The following is a 17226-nucleotide window of genomic DNA, read 5'->3' on the forward strand; positions in this document are numbered from 1 at the left end:
TGCACAACCCCTGTGAGTGGGATTTTCACCAGGGCAAAGCTGCATTCCTTGGGTGTGCCTTGGCATGGACAGTGGGAAAGGAGCTCATCCCCTCCTGCCCCTAAAGGGCACCTGAGGACAGCCAGGAGGGCCAGACTCCATTGAAATGCCTCTTAGGAGGTGGCTGAAATGCTCTTCCCATCCCTAGAAAGAGCCAGAAGTGACACAGAATTGGGGACAGACGTGGTTGGTGACCCCAACACTCACAGGACACACAGACACAGCACCAGAGCTGCTCCTCCTGTGCCCATCTGTGCCCGTGGCTCCATGCCCAGGTACCCAGAAATTCTGCTGTTCCACCAGCCCTGCAAATACCCCATCATTCCCTCCCAGAGCCCTCATGCCACTCTTGTCCCAAAGCCAGCTCCCAGGCCATGCCCTCCTGACACTGCCACTGCTCAGGGTATAAATCTTTAAAAAGTGACAGATTGGAAATGTCCCTAATTCCCTATTTTGCAGTTGGGTGCCCCTGAGCTGAGTTCCTTGAAATCCACTTCCATGGTCTGTGGACATTTGGCAGGGTGGATTGGCAGAGATGTAGGCAAAGCTGAGCGTTTTTCTGCTGAAAATGGGAATTTCAGCAAAGAAAAATAACGTTTTATTTTAAGAGTTGGCATTTTTGAAGGATTTCAATTAAAAGGTGTGCTTGGTGATAAGACAAAGAAGTACTTTGTGTTCTTTCAAAAGTGACTGCTTAAAAAGCCACCTTTTTGTTAAAAAAATTAATTTTTAAAGAATTCCCTGGAAAATTTAGAGTGAAACAAAAATATTTCTTTCTTTTTACCTTTTTCCAAAGGGACAGAAAGACTTTTTTGGCTTTCTCTTCTTGTATCAGATATTCATGCTTGCACATCAAAATTCATATTTGATTATTCCCAAGGTGATTTCCCTATTAAAATCCCTTGAAAACCTTCTAAAATCAGAGCTGTGGCTTTGGGGGTTGGTGGGGAGTGAATTAGACAAGGAAATGTTGCAACAGGGAAGCAAAACTCACTGCAGATACCTGGAGTGAATCCAACAGAGACAAGTCATTCACCTCCTTTCAGGAATGCCAACTCCACTCCTTGCCAGCTTCCACCAGCAATGCCCTTTCAAACCCATATGGAAAAAACAAAGTGCCCCAAACATGTGCAGGCAGATAAATATCCTGACTTTGGAATTTTATGGAGGGAAGAGAATTGCAGAGCCTTTAATGGGAATTATCTGGGTGTGAAGCAGAGCCTGCAGCTCCACATCCAGCACCAGGGGATGGTGATTTAAAGCTCTGCTCCACACAAAGCCCTGTCCCAGCCAAACCAGAGGGACTCTACTCTCACTGGGGATTCAGTGAGATTCTCTGCACAGATTCTCTGCTTTTGTGCTGGCAGCTCAAATTCTGCAGTGACAGGCACAGGGCACAAACTGGGACATGGGAAGAGCAAAGCAGGGCTCGTGGCTGAGTGGGCTGGAGGTGCAGCAGCAGCCCTGAGAAGGGAATCACAGCTCCTTCTCAGGAGGGAACTCAACATTTATTTCCCAATCCCTTTCCTTATTTACCCTCATTTTGGCCTGTGTTATTTACAAGGAATTTGTTGGATTAAGTGATACATTATAAGCTTTTCTTAGCTTATTGGTTTTTAGCACATTATGTTATAAATGTTTTAAAGCTAATCATCTAAAATTACCCTTTGTAGGTCCTACTACAATGCATCTTTCATAGTTCTATTTCTCTAAAATATTTAGTCTTATTTACAAAATCACCTTTTAAAACTTATTTTTAGCTCCATTTCTCTCTCAACAATGAGTGTCTTATTCTATAATATTTTTAAATCAGCATTTCTTAGCTCAAAATTTGTATACAAATAGATACTGTACGAACTTTTTTCAAGTTTAAGACAAGAACTGGTCTACAAGTCTTTAAGACTTCTCTACAAATTCATTTCCCACAAAAATTGTCCTTTATGATTTCCCATCATAAAGCAGCTATTTTAACCCTTCCCTCTTTTCCCTTGCTGAAGGGACTCAGCAAAGTAAAGAGAGATTATTTAAAAGAGCCTGGAGTGACAGGACAAAAGGGAATGGCTTCAAACTGAGATAAGGTTTAGAGGGGATTTAGAGGGGCTTTTAGGAAAAACTCTTCCCTGTGAAGCAGCTGGGGCTGCCCCTGGATCCCTGGAAGTGCCCAAGGTTTGAGGTTTGCCCTCTGCTGCTGGATTGATCAGGATCACACTTACACAGCTGGTACTGCTTCACTGTATTGATTCCTTAAAGGATGTCTTGTGTAATATCACTCAAGAACTTTGTTTTTAAAAAACTGAGATCTTACACCTGGAAAATCTCAAATTTTGAAGCAAAACTGAATTGGCAAAACCAGAAAAAAACCATTACAGGTTGTGAACAAAAGCACTGAAGCTGATGCTGACATTATTTAGTTTCTGACATCTCAAAAGTAGCACCACTGAAAAAAATTCAGTTTTTAAAATAGGAAAATTAAAAATAAATCCATACTTACCACCTTATGGTTTTAATTATTTGTTTAGAAGCTACAGCAATAACCAACTCACTACTGTTGCCTGCACTCTGTGCTGCTTTACAGCTGCAGAAAGCTCTGCACAGGAGTTGCATTTAAAACTGTTGCATAATTTGTAATATCCCTTTTTCTTTGCTCATTTCTCCCTCCAAAGGTGATTAAGTTTGTGCAGCATTTTCATTACTCACAGCCCTTCAGCAATGCACTCGAGGAGCAGGACACCTCCCTTGATGACAGTGACTGATGAGCTACTGCCAGCAGATTCAGGAGGGATCAGCAGTTTGGGCTTCCTTTCCTTGATAAAATTTGCTGAAAGATAAAATAAAACAGAAGTTAGGTGGGAAATCTCAGATATTCTTCAATAATGCCACAAATATCACTGCTGGCAGGTTTCTGACAGCCATTTGTGTGTGGGTTTTTTATTTATCTACTCTGAGGCTAATCCAGAGCCCTGATAACAGTCAAAAGGGAGGTGCAGTGATATCAACAGGCAGCAGTGCTGGGAAAACCCTTTTCCTACAGTTTTATATCCAGTTTTCCAAGCACTGGCCCTTCCTATCACCCTTCTGATCCTCTCAATTCCTGATCTTTAGGTCCACACCTCCTTTCTTAGCACCTTTCTTCTGCACTGGCTCCATCATCTTTTAAACTTCAGGTGAAACCTCACCTTTCCTGACATGAGCATCCCACAGAATTGTCCCTCCTGCTCCAATTATTAAATCTACAATAACAGAGATACAATTTGTAAGGGAGACTGTAAAAATAATAAAACAAGATTGAGCTGCACTTGATTCCAACAGCCCATTTGTTCCAGCCTGCCAAACAACGGTTTTAGGATGAAAAATGCAGGGTTCAGTGGCTGCCCAGTTATCACTATCATAACAATTAGCACACTAATGAATCAGTCCCCAAATGGTGCTAGTTCTTTAAAAAATAGCCAGTTATGGATGGTTTGGTAAAAGACCACATAGATCTCCCTGAACCATTTTCTCATTTTTAATTTTAATTTCCCCTTGCTTGGTATCTGTGCAGATCTGTGTCACAAGAGCCCTGAGTGCAGCAGGACACGCTGGTGCCTCTGGACACTCTCACACATTTCCCATCTGCCCTCCACCTCCTGCTGCCAAAGGCAGCCAGGCTCCTTCCCAGCACGAGTTCAGACATCCCTTGGAGGGAAAAACTGCTCCTGGTGGGCAGCCACAGCGCACAAGCCCTGCCTGTGCTGCTCCAGGGCTCAGCTCCACCGGCAAAGTCAGGGCAGTGAGGAGAGCTCCGAGTTATCCATCCCAAAACACTCCAGGATAACCTCCTTTTCAGAAACCTCACTGCTTGGCAAAAAAAAAAAAATCTCCTAGAGGAGGTTAAAATTGGGCATAAAAAAATACTTTTAAAAGGTATTTAACCAAAGAAATGAAGAGCCAAGAGCTACAGAGTCTAAATTTCATGTATTTGAAACAAAAGAAAGCAGGAGAATTGCTCTGAGTTATCCATCCCAAAACACTCCAGGATAACCTCCTTTTCAGAAACCTCACTGCTTGTCTGGCAAAAAATGTATGGGAGGTTGAAATTGGGCATTAAAAAGAAAAAAAAAAAGGACTCTTTAAAGGTATTTAACCAAAGAAATGAAGAATGAAGCACTACAGAGTCTAAATTTCATGTATTTGAAACAAAAGGAAGCCAGTGGAGAATTGCAGGAATGGGCACCTGCTGCCTGCAGGATATTTCCAGGATCTGCTCCACAGAGAGGGGCAGGCAGAGCAGTGGGAGTGGGAATGCACAGGATGAGAAGGGCTTTGCTGCAGTGTCACCTGTGCTGGTGGCACACAGGGCACCACAGAGACAGAGCCAGCTCCCATCTAGATGGAGGTGATGGGGACAGCCACCACAGGGCACCCAGACTCCATAAATCCACACCCTGAGCTCATCCTGGAGCAATGCAGCCCCAGGCTGACCCCTGGGACGTGAATTCATGGTGTCAAACCTTGGCTGTCTCATCCCAGAGCTCTTTTAACAGCCAGAAAAAGATTTGGAGCATCCAGCTCTGGCTCCTGCTCTGAATTGATAACATGAGAAACCCTGAACATCAATGTCCTCACTTCCACCCCCTCACAAAGCTCCTTTCTCAAGTTAAAACCCCTGCCTTTTTCATTAAAAGCCCTGCAGATTGCTCTCAGAAACTACAAGATGAGCCAATTGTGCTCCCTGGACTGCTTAAATCCACCCCATCACAATCAAGAGGCTTTTGTGATGTGTTTTTTGAGCAGCTCCCATTTCACCTCAGCTGGTGGAGTCTCAGTTCAAAGGCTAAAAACAGATGGATTCAACTCACCCTTAGTAACAGCAGCGTTAGGTGAGCCTGAGTCATTAGCATGCTTTACTGAAATAAATAAAAATGACAACCAAACAAACATGCAGGGTTGAGACAGAATCAAAAGAAACCATAAATCAACCAAAACAAAACCATGCCCCTCCCCACCCCCCAATTTCCACCCCAAAAGAAAGAAAGAATGAAAAATATAAAAGAAAGCAACAGATGAGCAACTGAGTTTTGAAAATGTAATGAAAATGCTTTAAAGATTTGTGTTATTCTGAAAAATACATCATGGGTGATATAGTCAGCATTTCATCCTTGCTACGTACAGTAATAAAAATCATTAAGTATCCAGAAAGAGAAATGTTATAAAATGTTATTCATTCTCCTGTTTCTTACAGCTTGTTTTTGTCCTATTTATGTTTCATGCAGCCCCTCAGCAGGCCCTTGGCACAGGGAGGAGTGGGCAATGTCAAGCTGAGCTTACAGAACCCTTTCAGTTCGTGCCTCTCATCTTTTCCTGGCCCAAGTCCTGTGGCTTTGATGACAAGATGGACACACTGAAGTGGCTTTTTGGGCCACTTCCAGGGCTACCAGCAGCCAAAACCCATCTTGTTTTTCTCTAATCTCTGTGTGCATGTGTGGGGGACTGAACCCATCTGAAAAGCCATGGAGAGCAACATTAAATTTCAATGTTTTTCTCACAATTATTACCCCAAGATGCAGTCTAAGCAAGCATTAAACACACAAAGCCACTATTAATCCTTTTTCTTTTTATCCCAACAAGAAAACTCTCAAAAATCACATATTAAACATGAGGGTTTCGTTCATGAAGACAAAATTCTCCTTGGTTTCTGGGCTGTGTAAGTCTGAAAGATCCACAATGAACAAGTGAAATCTTAAATTCCCTACACATCATTTCATCAAGGAACTGGAAACACCTCTTGTGTTTCTGGTGCTCCAGGCTGCCTGGAAAAACCTGGAAAACATCATCCTTCCAACCTCACTGCTGAGGGTGGAGCAAACCAGGCCTTGCCCAGGGCAGAGGCAGCCACAAAGTCCTCAAAACAAAAACCCAGTGAATTCCCATTCCTGGGGGAGCTGCTGGACCCAAGAGCAGCAGATTTCCCTAATGCACCCTTGGCTTTCACTGTGGGGACAGCAGGAGGAAGGTCAGGGCACTTTTGGGGTCTGACTGTGATGCCTTAGGATTTTAGCTTTTAAATGTTTCAAATCCTGTACTGCTTTGGTGTATAACTGACACATAGAGTGTCAGCTACTGTCTTCATATTTTGGGCAGACACAAAAATTCCTCTCCAGGCCTGGTAATCAAGGATACCTCACTGCCTCAGGCTCTGAGAAATGTAAACAGCAATGAATTGGGGGTCAAACTTGGTGTTGAAATTACTTCATTACCTGAAGCTGTAATTGGAAAATTAACCTCTAATATGTGAATGGACCAAACCTACAATTGTCTGAAAAACTCGTGGCCATTGTCCATCTTGGGTGTAGCCTCTGGGAGGCTCCTGATTGCTCAAGGTGTGCCTATCAAAGGCCTTTAATAAATACCCATTTTACTCTCTTAATTTTGTCCAGCCTCTGTTCTAGGCAGCCATCCCAAGGTGACCCAGATGGGACAGGAGAAACTGATGCCTTGGGATGGCCACCTAGAACACAGGCTGGAGCAAGAAGCTTTTCTCAGTGACATTTAGCCCCAAGAATGAGGTCAGTAATGCAGGAAATAAACTCAGCAAGGTGCCCTGTGTTGAGAGAGCCACACATCTCCATGCAGTGCTGCCTGGGGAGCTCAGAAAGCAGCAGCAAACAGAGAGCCCGGCCCCACACTCACAGCGGGAAACCTTGAGCGTCATGGGCATCTTCTGCACGATGGTCCTGAGCCTGGGGAAGGCTGCAAAGCAGCAATAATCACTCCTGCTGTCACTCTCCTCCACGTTGGCAAAGTAGAGATCTCCCTTCAGGCTCATGGAGACCCTCTCGTCCTGTGGGATGTGCTGCAAATCTGGCAAGGGAAAGTAATGGTGAGGTGGTGTGGGAATTGGAAATACAGAAACTTGCACAGACCTTGAAGGGTTTGATCTGCATCCTTGAGAGATGCTTGGATTGATGTAAAAATACACATAGACATTAAGCAGAAAAATCATAAACTTACATTTCTATAGCTGTAGATGAGAATATGGCTGAAGTAAATGAGAAACTGTACTGATAAGATGGTGAAGGGTTTATAATGTAGGGGTGGGGTTGTATGGAATAAACTAAGAGTTTACAAGTTATGATAGAAGCATATGTGTACATGTGATAATAGCCCATTGGATAAAAGTATCCACAATGCAGCAAAATTAAGTAAAGGTGATAGGTTAGAAAAACAAAATAAACCCTGTGGCAACTGTCCATTGGGTTAGAAAGTTCTGTATTGCCTTGTAACAAAGAACCTGTGACTACTCTGAGCTATGGCCGAGTTATTGCTCCTCTAAAACCTCTCAGCCTCTGAGACTGATGTTTATCTGAGCAATAAATCGTTCTTAGCCTGAATATAGTCTCATCCCTCCATTTCTAGCAGCAAATGATAAGGTGGGAACTACACAGGGCTGTTTCACCAAATGCTCCCCTCGTGTGCTGCCTTCCAGATACAGAGAATGAAACTCTGAAGTAAAAGAGGCAGAAAATCCAGCAGAGGCAATGGGTTATTTACCAATATTCAGTATAAAAGTGATTAAAAATATTTTTATATAATAATGTATACCTATATAACTGATAAGGAAAAATTGATAATTAAAAAAGAGTTGTTTTGCTTTCCAAAAGCCAGAAATTCCTGCAGAACAGAAATGCTGCAGAATAACAGGACAGCAACCCACCAGGAGCTAATCATATAAACCTGGCGGATTATTTTTCCCTTAGGATCATAAATCAATCATCTATTTATGGAAAGAGGAAAACAATAATGATAGAAATAACATATTGACATGTGATATCCTCTTTCCTCTAAATGCAGGACTCCTCATCACTGACAGACTCAGCAATATATAAATTATTTGATATCTCATGTTTAATGAGATGCTGTGTCAATGCACTCAACAATTTAACTTTGGGTCATGTCAAACCAGATCTCTACTCTCCATTTTTAAATTTTGTTCTTCAATATCCAGATATTTCTCCCAAGCACTTGCACAATTACAATTCCTACCCATGACAAATCTGCAATGAAGCTGCTCTGAAAGACAAATGCTTTGCGCCCCCTTGTATGAATTGTGCAAAAACCATTTACTCACCAATATTCATCCAGTAGATATGCAAAGGGGGGATGCCTTTTGGGGGGTTGCAGTGCAGGATCACAGAATCTCCATGCTCCACATCCAGAGGCTCGATTTTCTCTTTGGGGAATTTTGGTACACCTGCACAAAAAAGCAAAGAAGCTCCTTTATTATTGAAAGAGGTTCCTCTATTATTGGTACCTTTTGAAATTTTGCCTTTTGCTTTCTTCTTGATACATTTTTAATAAAATATTGACCTTTACATCATCCTTTGCATTCTCTGGCTTTAATACCAATTTTAATTTACACAGAGGCACAGAGAAATAATGAGTTTTACTCAGAGTAGGAAATCCCTGCATTCTGGACCACTCACAATAGGAATCTCTACATTCACAAAGTTCTTGGAGCATCCTATCCAAAGCCAGGCCCTGAATGGAGATGTTTAACACTTGTTTGTGATGTCCTGTGCTTTGCTTTGGCTTTACTTTAACACAATTCTTTTCAAACACTTTCTTTAGCTCCTTTGTGCGGTCTGGAAGGGACCAGTCAAGGCCAGAGGGTCCCTAAGGACAAGCCTGGCACCGAGGGCTGTGCACTGATGGGGCCCCAGCTGGTCCCAGTGATGCTTCAGGTTTAGATTTTGTATTTTTCACATTTTGTGCTGCTTTAGTGTGCAGTTCTGAGCTCCATATCAGGGCATGGTGAGCTCTGTGCACAGAGCAGGGAGACAAAACAATTCCTGCTCCAGCTGGGCACCAAGGACAAATGACCCAAATCTCAGCCCAGGAGCACAAACCCCGTGGGCTGCAGAGAGAAAAACAAGCAGGGTGGGACTGCAGGGCTAAAGCTGGAATGGGACAATGAACTGCAAGGTGCAAATGGAGCAGAGCTGATCCCAGGGACAGAGCCCGTGCCCGGCCGTGCATTTTGGGGCCATTTTGGTTCATCTTGTGGCAATTTTGGGTCCATCTTGGGCTCATTTTGTGATCATTTTGGTCCATTTTGGGCTCATTTTGTGTCTATTTTGGTTCATCTTAAGTGTAGCCCTGGCTGGGCTCTGGTGCTGCCCAAGGTGGATCCATGGAGGAGATGCTTTGAATAAATCCCTGCTTTATCTGTGACTCTGCCCAGCCTCTGCTCCAGGCCAGCCTGCTCAGGGCATCACCAGGAGATCAGGAACCAGCCTGGGAGTGTGGAACGTTCTGGGAAGCCTTGGATCAAACATGGTTCCTAAGGACCCACTGCAAGTCCTTGCAGGTGAGGACAAGCATCAGGCTCCTGTCACGGCTCTCCTCCATCTCCAGGGTCAGAGGAAGGCTGCTCTGAAGCCTCTGTTGCCTCCTCAGGCCTGGAAGCTCAGCCTGGATTCCTGCGGGGCTGCAGGGATAGGCTTGGCACAAAGCTCCCAGGGCTGTACCAGGGCTGCTCCAGCTGGGCTCAAACACAGGATAAATTGTTCATGGATCAGTGTTTCACCACCCACAGCACCTGATGCCAGCACTTTGTTCCAAGCTTGGAACACCTGGGCAAATCTGGATGCCCAAAACGCCACTGGAGCTGATGTGGGAAAATGAGGAGCAAAGCTGGGTTGGAGCCCACCCCAAACCAAAGGAGGCTCAGCTTGGAGGTGATCCCAGGAAAAGCAGCCTGCAGGATGGAACCACCCTTGAAGGAACTGAGCTGAGGCAGTTTCAGGGCTGACGTCACCTCCTGCTTTCATTCCAGGCAAGTTCCAACTGGCCAAAGTTTCACTTCAGACCAGCATCAAGCAGCAAAATGAGCAGCTTAATTAAATGAAATGAAGCAGCAAAGGATGGAGAAGGTCCTGGCTGTGCAGAGTCAAACTGGCACAGCCAACATCAGCCCCCTGTCACAAAAGGGACTCTAGAACTTGAGACATCAGTGGTCCAGCAGGGAACCTGCAACATCCCAGTGCAGGGGGCAAAGGAAAGGAGAGGGGGAGAAATGCAGGGATGGGACTCTGAGGACACTTAACACATCTCAGGATTAGTAAACATGAAAAGAAGCAATCACTCCAGTTCAGCAATCACTGCTGAACGCAGACTCTGCAGAGATTTTATCTCCATCAGGGTTATTAATAGGTTAGGAATTCTTAGGAGAGGCAAAATGCAGCTGATGAGCGTCACCCACTCTGTAGGTGAAATTTCAGGTAAAAAAAAGAGCTGCATATTCATATCCAGTACCTTCAGCAACCTGCACTCTTCAAGCCCTGGGAAATACATCTGCTGACTGCAGAGGTGGAATATTTTCCAGCAGGAAAAAGCCAATTTCGTGATCTAAAGCTTATTTATTCCCCAAAGCACGTCACTCCCAACACAACTTTCAATAAGCTGGGTCAGGGAAGGATAAAGGGATTTCTGACCAAACCAATGGATCAGCAAATGGACTAATATGGCACCACTTATTTAGGACATTGGAACCCCTTGTTCAAACTCATTTTTTGCCTCATTTAGCAGAACAGAATCTGGGTTTCTGATATCCCAGCTGGGTGCCATAACCACTGGGCTTCTCAGTGAATTTCTGTGGCCAGTAATTACAGAATTATACAGAAATTTACTGAGTCCCACCAGGAGACAGTGACAAGCCACAGTCCTGGTGTCATTAGCTGGCAGCACAGACATTCATCTCCAGATGTTGGCAGCTGGACTTCACTGGAGGAAGCAGCAATTTGACCCCAAATGTCCTCCACCTCCAACAAGTATTTGCACCACAGGTCCTTCCACGCCTTTGTTTTTGCTTAGTTCACCATGAAAAGCACTGAAAAACTTTGATTTTCATCCTCATAATGGATGAATTTGACTGGTTTAATCCTTGAAGCTTTGCAAGAAATGAAAACTTGTGATAAATTCCTGAGCCAAACCCTCTGACAAGCATAATTTTTTTGCTGGGGTCCCACTGGTCTCAAAGACTAGAAAAAATACCTACTTCTGAATTCAATTTATTAAAAATAAAAAGCTTCTGTCACATTAGACTTTGCCTTTTGCACATCAATCTTCAGAATGTCTATGCAGGCAATATTTTGGATATTTTTGCAGGGCTGCTATGTTCCAATTAGAGGACATTCTAGAATCAATCACCACTGATTTGTGGCTGATCACAGAAAGTATCACAGCTGAGTTCAACTCCACAGCATAATAAAATAAACACAAAATAAATCGTGCCATGGAAGTGTTTGATATTGAACAGAGTTCTCAGTGCAGCACAGAATTCCAGCTGATGTCTCTGCAGTGACAGCAGTGACACTGCTCCAGCAATACTCCATGGAATCCCCACACAGGGATGTGATGGGAGGGGACAGAGGGAGAGCCGAGGGGACAGAGGGAGAGCAGAGGGGACAGAGGGAGAGCAGAGGGATTTGCTGACTCTGAGGAAGCCCCAGCAGGGCTCTCACCACACACAAATCATGGGGTGTGAGTGGAACAGCCACGGGGAGGATGGAAACCTGCACTCCCAACTCCACCTATGGAGAATCTCCCAAAATCCCACCCTGACACCTCTTCAAATACTCCTGGGAAAGACTTTGCTGACCAAGGGTTTTTCCTGACAAGGCTGCACTCAAAAACCAGGACTGAAGTGCTCTGACAGTGTGTGAACCACGCAAACAGAAGATTATCAGTGGCCAGAGCCATTTGTGCAAGGAGCCAGGATCTGTTTAATCCCTGGGGTGACTCAAAGTTCAGTGACTGAGCTGTGCTTGAGACCAGGCTGGAGCACCACGTTTGGGGGGCTGGGAAAAAATCCAGAAAGGAGCCTGAGTCTCTCCCTCTTATCCCTTCAGAAAATGCAGTTTCTCAACCTAAAGCAAACAGGGAGACACCAATACAGTGCAATAGAAAGGCTTGATTTGAGTTTAGCAGAAACAGAGATTCAGAAATACAGCAAGCAGAGCTGGGAACTCCAATCCTCAACATTGCTCCAGATTTACTCAGGGATCCATTTAGGATACCTTGTCCTACAGATCAGTTTTTGTCCTACAGCTCACTTTTTGTCCTACTGCTGGTTACAGTGGCTTCACACTAAAACTGTATCAATTATGGCAATTTATTCCAGTTTATGTGAGAATGGAGCCCATTCCATCAGGTATTTTACATGTTTTGGGGTCAAGTGTTGAGAAATGGAACAAAGGAAAAGCATTTCTCCAGGTAACCTGTCCTTGAGATCCCTGCGTCTTGTTTCTACCAATGTCAGGTGCAAAATGGGAGTGAATTCAGGATGATAAATCAGCAATTAGCAAATACACTGTGAAATTATTGTAGAAAAACATCACTGTGACCTAGGTCTGGTTTTATAACTTTCCCTCTGGATTCTACTGAAGATGTCCTGGGATAAAGGAGAGCTGAGCCTGATCCATCATGGATTGTCTCATATTTTTCCTTGCAAATAAACCCTTAAAGGATGTAAAGGTGAGGCAAAGCAGAAATAGTCAAGAATTTTCTATAAACTCGAAATTTCCAGCTCCTTAGACACCTAAATTAGTATCTAATTATAATTTTTCATACAGATCTGTATCCTGTACAGCAAACAACCCAACATTTCAAGGAATCTGAACCATGACTTGCAGTCCCTGATGCTGAGCTGCTCTGAGTGAAGCTTGGGAGGTTTCCAGGGCTCATCTCTGTGCCTCAATTGATATTCTGATGCATGGAGCAGGAGCAGTAGTTAAATCTGTAATTTCCAGTGCAGCCTTTGAACTGGTTATGAGATATGACCCTGCTTGTTTATGGATTTTTTAATTGCTGCCTTAAATTGAAAAAGTTAGCAAAGCCTGGCTGGGAGTCCACTCACTCCTGAAGATGTGGAATGGAATCAGTGACAGCTTTTTTCTGTGTAATCTCTGTTATCCTCGCCCAAATGCTGGCCACAGGCAGGAATCAGAGCAAGCTCCATGATTTAGGTGCTCACAGGGGAAGGTCACTGGCTCAGGAGGCAAGAGGGTTAATTTTCATCCCCATCACCTGCAAAGTCTCAGTGAATTGCTCTCGTTTGTTTTCTCTTCCATAAAGGCTACACCAAAGCCTTCACAAAACCTCCTCCTTCAATATCAGCTCAGCATCTTGTACTGATTTCAGGATATTCACACCTGAGTGTTTGAATATTAACTCAGGTCTGCCTTTCTATGGAATTCTTGCCCTAACATCACATCAGAGCACAGCCTGCCATGGGATAATTTTACATTCAGCCAATTTTTCCATCCTCAGGTCTCTGGTCTTTTGGAGCAGCAGCTTTAGAAATACCAAGCATAAATCTTAACTCAGTCTGCTGTGAAGAGTCTTTCACAGCACAGTTAATTAAAGAAGTTTAAAGTGTACTTCTTCTCCTTCCTCTGGCATTGGGCCTGCTCACTAATTCAAGCAGCAGATTCCCGAAATGCTGGAGGAGGGGAGCTGAAGTCTGTGTTCTCACCATTTAAATTCATTTTCATGCTGAATGTATCTTGTAACAATCTGGCCTTTGTTAGTGCTGCAAACACATCGAGATCCTCAGAACCCATTCTTCCCCCTCTCCTTAATGTCATCCTACATAGGGGAGGTGGGGTATTTTCATTATGTAGGTGAGATTTAATGATCATTTCTGCTGACATTTCTATTGCTTCCCTGGAATGACTACTGTGAGTAAACACTCTTTTGTTCTCCTTTTCAGCAGCAGCCTCACAGACCCAGTATTCTGCTTCTGCAGTGGAAATGTAATTTATGAAAGAAACTGCCCTGCTCTGCCTCGCTGGGGTTTTCTTCCCTTCCCTGGCACGATGACTTTGCCAAGGAGCTTTACATCTGCCCTGAATGCAGCTGGCACAGCTCTGCCACCTCTGCATCATCATCATGAATGCAGGGAGTGATCTCACATGTACCAGTCTGTGCTCCAAAACCTGGGGGTGAATAGAGGTGATTTATCCCCAGCCCCTCCCTGGCAGGTTCTGATTTACAGAGGATCTGTGCACCAGCAGCTCTTTCACTGGGGCACAGTTGTAGAGCACTTTAGAAAATCAAAGGTGCCTTCTACTCCTCTCTGAATCCTCATTTAATTTGCAGCTTTTACATTGCACCAGTAAATGAAAGAACTGATGGCAGAAGAGTTCTAATAACAGCAAATGTGCTTCAAAAGATGTGTGAGTTGGGTAAATCCCTCTAATACATTATCTGTACCATGTATTTTTTTTGCTGGGTTTAGGAATTTGCATATATTAGCACTAAAATTCCTCTTGCTTTTGATAACAACCATGTTTGTAACCCCTCCATAAATTTGTTGCCATCCACTCCCAATATATTTAATATCTCCTTAAGCTACTCTAGACTGTTCTTCATTAAAAGCAAAAAATCTCCTCTCTGAATACAGATTCAATAACCCCAAATACAGACATCAACTCCTTGCTTTCCATCTTGTTTAGTTCAGTAGCAATGGAATTTCAGAATATTCTGCTGCTGGAGCTACAAACAACACTGAGGACTTTAAGTCCCCTCAAATGCAATGAGTTTGAGACATTTTGCTTTAGAAAGTTGTATTAACCCCACTGCCCAAAGTCAACAGACATAAATGGACTCCAAAGTCAAAAACTGTGTCTGAAGTTTGACTGCATCACTCTCCTGTCCCTGCCTGAAACTCCAGCTGCCATCAGCTGCCCATCCTACCCTTTCAGCAGTTCAATAAACCTCAGCTCACTGTCCTAAAGCTTTCTGCAACTCTTCTCTGCTGAGGAAAGCTCTTCCCTAAAACAGCTGCAAGGTGGTGGAGTCTAACCCACAGAGCAGCACCTGGAACGCCACAAATTCCTCACCCAACACCAAGCCCTGGCATCAGAATTACTGTGTGGCACATTGTAACATGAAAAAGCTTTCCCAAAGAAAAAGAAATCCATAAAGCAGGATGGAAGGAAAAGAAACATGTCTTTCATGAGGAGCCCTCATAAAATACATTTACATGGCAGCCTCAGCTGCTTCCTCCCTCCCAGGAACCCTCCCAGCCTTTGCAATGTCTTGTTTTTAATGTGCCCACAGCACCAGGACTCTCCCAGCCCTGGCTGTGCCTGGAATGCTCCTCAGGATTATTTCCTATGCTGAAGACAGGACAAAAATGTTTATTCATGTTTCTCATAGCCCATTTCATCTGCCAGGAGTGTTTTCTGTACAAAAGCAGCCACCTCCTGTCACTGTGGGGCTGAGAAGGCCGTGGATGCATCCCCTGCCACATGGATTCCACCTGAGCATGGAGCTGTCAGATATTTCATAACAAAATACTGAGGGAGCTTGGAAATGCAGGATCTCATCTGAAAAAATCCACTGTGATGCCACTGAACTGCATCGCAAAACCTGCTTCAGGTTCTCACCCTGCTCCATCATGGAGCTGGGAGAGTTTCTTGTCCTTTCTCCTCCCTCTGGGAAGATTCTGCTTCTGATTTTCCTCTTCTCATTTGTATGTTTCAATCCTGAATTTAGAACCAAAATGTGTGCTCATATTCCAAGCTACAGGTGATCAAATGGATTGGTACAAACCAGTTGTTTCAGCTTGGGGACACAGTTAAATACTGAACCTGGTTGGGCTGGGTTAAGGGCTGAACTCAATGATTTTAAGAGCTTTTTGCCAACCTTAATGATTCTTTGATTCTATCCATAAATTTCATGCCACTTCTACAAACCTGGTCTTTAATCCCTCATTTCCCTCTCTGCCCTTCCTCTGTGCTAATAAAGCACAAACTTCTAGGATCAGTAATTTTCCCTGCTTTATTTTTAAGCTTGTTTTCTATTCCAGTTCCACAGCTTTATTTTTCTCCCCATCAGTATTTATCCCAAACCCTGAATGCTGCTGACATCAGATTAATGAACTCACAGCTGGTCAAACCATTTCCCCTGGAGTTTTCAAACATTTGCATCAGTTGCTATTTTGCAGTAATAACCTGTGGGAGTTGATAGTTCACTGGTCTGAAATCCTACATCCAGATTTAGTTTCTGTCCTCAAAACCAGGAATTTAATTAAATTATTCCAAGAAGAAAATACCATTTTTTTCTCTGAATGTTCATTGAATAACAAACAACTCATGTTTTGCCATGTGAGCTGGTTCTTTCCCGTTTATTTTGAGGAAAGACAGTTCTCATCTTAATAATAAAAGTAAAAATTACAAATTCGAACCAGAAATGAAGGGCTTACTTGGAACAATCAGCTCAATTTCCTCTGACATGGCAGTTCCCAGCACATTGGAGGCAAAGCAGCGATATTTCCCTTGGAAATTGTTGATGATTCCCCGGTTTTGGATCACAAAAGTTCCAGAGTTGTTAGCTGTGACTATCCTGGGGTCAGATGATAAATCAAATGGTTTTCCATCCTTAGTCCAGTTAAAGCTGAAAAAGCAAAGGATTGTTACAGTGGGCAGGCCTCAGGACAGCATTTTGGTTTAAAGGAGGGGTAAATATGGGGCCCTGAGGGTTTTAGCAAAATAAAAGGAAAAATTTGATGGAAGAGGAGAGAACTGAATGGCAGAGTGCCACTGTGCCCCTCTGCCTCGTGCTTGGGCACATCCCTCCTTCCGCTCTGCTTTTCTTGGCTGTGCCATGACAGCAGAGCACAGAGCTCAGAGCTAGGACAGACAGAACATCTGGGAAAGACGCACACCCACAGCACCTGCAGGCTGGCAAAGGCTGTGCCTGTCATGGAATTGCTGCTTTGGAGTGGCAAAGATCCACAACAGCTTTCCCACCCTCCACCAGGGCTGAACCAGAAGAAATTGAGATGATTCCATTGAGGTTTTCCTTGCCATAGATCCATTTGTAGTTGTGATGGTGCTGGGGGGTGATTTTGATAAATGCTGTTCCTGTGCCTGCAATTCTGGATTGAAATTTGCCTAAACTGATTTAAAATCAGACAGCTGGAAACTGCAGTAACATCAATTTAGTGGCAGATGTACCTTTCTTTTTGCTTTTAAGAGAATAAATAATTAACAACAAAACCATTGTTTTGGCACTTCAACGGTCTTGGCAAAACTGCCTTGCTCCGTGATGGAGGGAATATGGGATCCTTCAGGATGGAGGGAATATGGGATCCCTGCTCCAGGAATGAGGGAATATGGGATCCCTGCTCCAGGAAATGAG

General features: G+C 43.8%; 1 protein-coding gene across 6 annotated transcripts in view; it reads right to left on the bottom strand.

Annotated features, from left to right (window-relative positions):
- The window catches only part of CHL1 (cell adhesion molecule L1 like), a 132330-nt gene that overhangs the window by 38423 nt on the left and 76681 nt on the right, over window positions 1-17226 (bottom strand). For 3 of the 6 annotated variants that reach the window (XM_059480391.1, XM_059480389.1, XM_059480386.1), the window contains exons 5-10: window positions 16289-16479; window positions 8147-8269; window positions 6709-6879; window positions 4878-4925; window positions 3216-3269; window positions 2737-2857 (exon numbers count right to left, since the gene is read on the bottom strand). In XM_059480391.1, the coding sequence (XP_059336374.1) occupies window positions 2737-2857; window positions 3216-3269; window positions 4878-4925; window positions 6709-6879; window positions 8147-8269; window positions 16289-16479 (708 nt within the window). The remainder of the gene's footprint in view (window positions 1-2736; window positions 2858-3215; window positions 3270-4877; window positions 4926-6708; window positions 6880-8146; window positions 8270-16288; window positions 16480-17226) is intronic. The other 3 variants (XM_059480390.1, XM_059480387.1, XM_059480388.1) reach the window with 2 other exon arrangements.

Source organism: Ammospiza nelsoni, chromosome 11 (assembly GCF_027579445.1).
Source record: "Ammospiza nelsoni isolate bAmmNel1 chromosome 11, bAmmNel1.pri, whole genome shotgun sequence".
NCBI classification, from domain to species: domain Eukaryota; kingdom Metazoa; phylum Chordata; class Aves; order Passeriformes; family Passerellidae; genus Ammospiza; species Ammospiza nelsoni.